This window comes from Curcuma longa, chromosome 7 (assembly GCF_044706935.1).
Source record: "Curcuma longa cultivar G26 ecotype Majalengka, Jawa Barat chromosome 7, ITB_CL_G26_1.1, whole genome shotgun sequence".
NCBI lineage: Eukaryota > Viridiplantae > Streptophyta > Magnoliopsida > Zingiberales > Zingiberaceae > Curcuma > Curcuma longa.
In genome coordinates, this window is record NC_133867.1 from 10,083,262 (window position 1) to 10,087,616 (window position 4,355).

The following is a 4,355-nucleotide window of genomic DNA, read 5'->3' on the forward strand; positions in this document are numbered from 1 at the left end:
AATCATGCATAGCGAGCACTACTAAGTCACTATAGAATTCTCGGTCTGAAAACTTGATTGGCACTGCCCGCAACCAATGAGTGGATGCCATTACTGCTCCTGAAGGTAGCGTTGTCAAGAACTTAAGATTCAGAACTTCTAGAGGCATTTCTAACTTCTTGGCAACTGATATGAATGAATGGGTTGCCCTAGTATCAAATAATACAGTAGCATACTGATTAAATATAAGTATCTGACTTGTGACAACAGTAGCGGCATTTGCAACATCTTTTTGCCATTTCTTTTCTCTATTTCATGGATGAGAAATGAAATCAATATGGACTTACTATACATATATGAATATCTCTTACTCAAGCATGATTCTTTATGCTATGCACATATAAGCATATCCTCTTAAGCATCATCCTTTATACTACTATTAAGAAAAGGAAAGGTATATAAAAGAAAAGCATATACATATTTTCTTACTTGAAGGCAACAAGATGGATGTCGATGTGTGTGTAGCAAAAGGGCGAAACTTGCTCTGATATCATACTGTAATGACCTCCCTTCTTACACTAATAAGGGAGACGTTACTATCATACTTTATCTTAAAATATCTTAAAAATTATCAACATGCGTAAAACTTAAGCTTGATTAGCAATATATTCATTAACATGCATAATTCTAGAGCATGAACTATTATACAGGAAAGCGACCACCACATGGAAGAAGAGGAAGGAAGATACGAATAAGGCCCTTGTTCCCTTCTCTTGGCCGGCCACCACAAGGAAGAAGAGGAAGGAAGAAAACCCTAGCCGTTTTCGCCCAAACAAAAGAAGACGGAAAACCTAAGTTTTCTCTCTAACTTCCCCTTTTTATACTAATGGAAGTTGAAGCATCTCTTCATGTCTAACTTGTATAATTACAATGTTTCCCTTTCTATGATAGAAATCCTTGCTAGGGCAATGGCCAGTACTATCCTTCCCTTAACTCCCCTACTTAGATGTTCAAGGGTCGACCCCTCGGCCATTACACATTTTTATTCCTTTTTTTTTGGGAAACTTTATGAAAAATCTACGAAAAAATTTACAGCGTTACACCACTGTTCACGGGGAACCAACAGACGACATCCAATGCCGACAATAAGGACACTCCTCCTTGTGGTCAGCCATGGGTCTTCACCGGGGATAAGCCAATGGGCAGTCAGCGCCTAATCCCCTTTTCACGCGAAAGCACCGAAACAGGCGCCACGTGATCGACAAACTCTCTTGTAGAATCCTACTCACAATTGGGAGAAGAAGAGGAATAATGCGGCACTCACCCAATTGGCTTCTCACTGCCAAAAACCCTAAATCACACTTGGGAGAAGAACGATGCACGGGAAGGCGAAGGGGAGAATTGTGATTCACAAGAGGAAGGAGGGCGGTGTGGTTCATCTTCACGCGGAGATGAAGCTGCGCAATTGGTAAAATCATGATTAAGGGATAAAGCTACAACACCTTTTCTCTCACGTGGAAAAAATCGAACCCCATCATAGCCGACTTAGGGTTTTAATATAGGGTTACTGTAGTAGATCAAATAGGATGGTTTAAAATAAATGGTTATGATCAAATTTGATTTTGATCTCAACTGTTCATTCCTCCTTTATGTTATATCTAATAAAACATTTCTTATTGTGTTTGGATCTAATCCAAAACCACATCCTTAGCTCGATACCCACAACTCACATGCCAATCAACTTAAGTTCGGTTCAAAACCAAACCAAGTTAGTTTAATTTGGTTCAAAATCAAATCATTTGGTTCAATAACCAAAACACCTCCAATCAAAACCAAACCAATTTAGTTTATTTCATCTTCATAAGACGAAGTCCATCATCGCTTTCAATTTGTCAAAATCTCTTCTATTAGAACCAAACTAATTTGGTTTATTTCATCTTCATAAGACGAAGTCCATTATTTTTGTCCTTTGTCCAGTCTAACCAAACTTTATTTCTCTCATTTTGAGAATCCAATTCTCAAATTCATTTTAAATCCTTCAGAAAAATTTATAGTGTGTGTGACCCAATAAGTTCTCGATTATATTGGTCGTCCATAATTAATCATTAATTACAGAATGATCATGAGTGACATCTAGTAGTACATCATGATCTTCAATTGATCAAAAAATCAATGATTGATTCCAGAACCATTTCTGAACTCTTTAGAAGCTACCATGAAACATGTCACATTCCTTGCATCGTCTTATACTTGCTTAATTTAGGACATGATCTATATGTATCAGTCCCCATTTGGCTGACTACGTCACATCTAGCCCAAGCTTATTTTCTTATCATATGGATTCAAGTTACTTATACATGTATCCAAGAGTATCATACTCTTGATATGCAATGCTTTGGCGAAAGGATTCAAGTAACAATCCTGACAAGCGATCGTAGGGTATACATCTTTTTTGTCAATGAGTGGTGAATCCTCTATGGGTTATCCAAACACCTTTAGACACTTCAACTTACACTCAATCATCCCGAGTCCATGCCTCCTTGAAGATGTTTACTTAAGATGTCAAAGTATAAGCCTCTATGACCAAAATGACTTGAATACCACAAATCAAAGAAAACTCATACTTAAGCTACATTGATATCTTCATTGACATATCTTTATATGCATAGAACCATATGGAGTCTCATGGCAGGTCACTCTAATGAACTAGTTATCTTTAACTAGCATCTACGTTTAACTCTCAACATCCAATGTCTCCGACCAGTGAAAATAGTTGCTTGGTAAACTAAGGAGTTTAAAACATGCTAGTCTTAACAAAATTGATGACGTTCATGCTCATCAATTCATCGACTAGGGATAATTTTAATACATTCATAATTGCACATGTAGATATGCTCACTAGTTGTGATCCAATCACAAATTCTCTCATGCTATGAATCGTATTACAGACATTCAGTAAATGAATTTAAAATCCAATGAAACACATAAAGAATGTGCACTTAAATGTGAATTTTTATTTATCTAATAAATAGTATAACCATAAGGAGATTGCCTTAGATCACCTCTCAAATATAATACCTTCCACTACCATCACCTAACCTTATATAGTTGAGGGAAGAGGAAGTCCAGATAGATCACTACACGAGTCAGGAACCGCCAGTCGGCAGTTAAAAGCTAAGTCAAGCAACAAAGGGGACAACGACGAAACAGTACAGCTGGCCCGTCGAGTCGCTCGTCAAGTGTCACCTTTAGTGCAGGTTGTCTTGCCAAGGGTTGTTGTGTCCTAGTGTACGGTGATTGCGATCGTTAGGAGTTGTTAGAGGTTAAGGTTAAAAAAGGATTAGTTCGGCAAGGACTTTGCATGAGAAAGTCATTGTGACTGAGTGGAGTTAAGAAGGTTAGGTCAGATAGGGCCCATGAAACCCGAATGGATTACGTTCCCGAGCATTGTAGCTTCCAGAATGTTGTAGCATCTCGAGCATTGTAGCATTTCAAGGTATTGTAGTTTTTCAAGTACTGTAGCTCTCGGACACTATAGCTTCACTAGCATTGTAATATTCTAAGTATTATAGTTTCTTGGGTACTGTAGATTCCGAGCACTATAGTTGCCTCAGACATTATAGCTCCCAAGCACTATAGCTTCATGGACACTGTAGCTTTCTCGAACACTCTAACCAAGGTCGAAGCTAGGATTTTGATTTAGTGTAAGCAACAATGTAATATAATTAATAAAGTAAAAAATATATAAAATTTTATAATCATAAAGAACCACAAAATAATTACTTTATAATTATTCTTTTTAGTCTTTATATTTTGAAACTTTCGTACAATAGCTTTGTTATCATCAAAACTCTAAAACCTTTGATTCCTTTGTCTCAACAAAACTCCGATACAATCAATCAAAGCATGAGACAGATATGATAATCATTCTACATTTGCTTTGATTGTTTATGCAAAATTGATTAAATGTGCTCATCTTGATTCATCAAAGTTTCACAATTCATTCGAGTTTTATGATGTTCATTGTCATGCACCTATCTTTACTTTTTTAATTTGTGAATCCTTCGCTAACAAAAGCCTCTTCTCCTACTTATTTTCTCTTAGTTTTCTTGAAAGCTAGATAGCAATACAAACAATATATGACATCTTTTTTATACTATATTCCAACCAATCACCAAATTCCTTAAATCATAAAGGATTGAACCGTCTAAATTCACTTCCTCCAAATTTTTTTTGAGAATTCATAACCTAAAAGTTGACATAGACTTTTTTTTACAAATGTCTTTTAGACTTGATCCATAATGTTAGTATTATAAGTACAAATTAAAATCTTTAGTCCAGGATCTATCGATAGTTGTGAAAATTTAAAATTTTCA

At 36.1% G+C, this 4,355-nt stretch overlaps 1 protein-coding gene across 1 annotated transcript in view; it reads left to right on the forward strand.

Moving 5' to 3' along the window:
* Positions 1–1,237, forward strand: part of LOC141832613 (protein RADIALIS-like 1) — a 2,704-nt gene extending 1,467 nt beyond the window's left edge. Inside the window, exon 2 of the mRNA XM_074720087.1 lies at positions 1,075–1,237. Coding sequence (XP_074576188.1) covers positions 1,075–1,237 — 163 coding nt within the window. The remainder of the gene's footprint in view (positions 1–1,074) is intronic.
* The last annotated feature ends 3,118 nt before the right edge of the window (positions 1,238–4,355 follow it).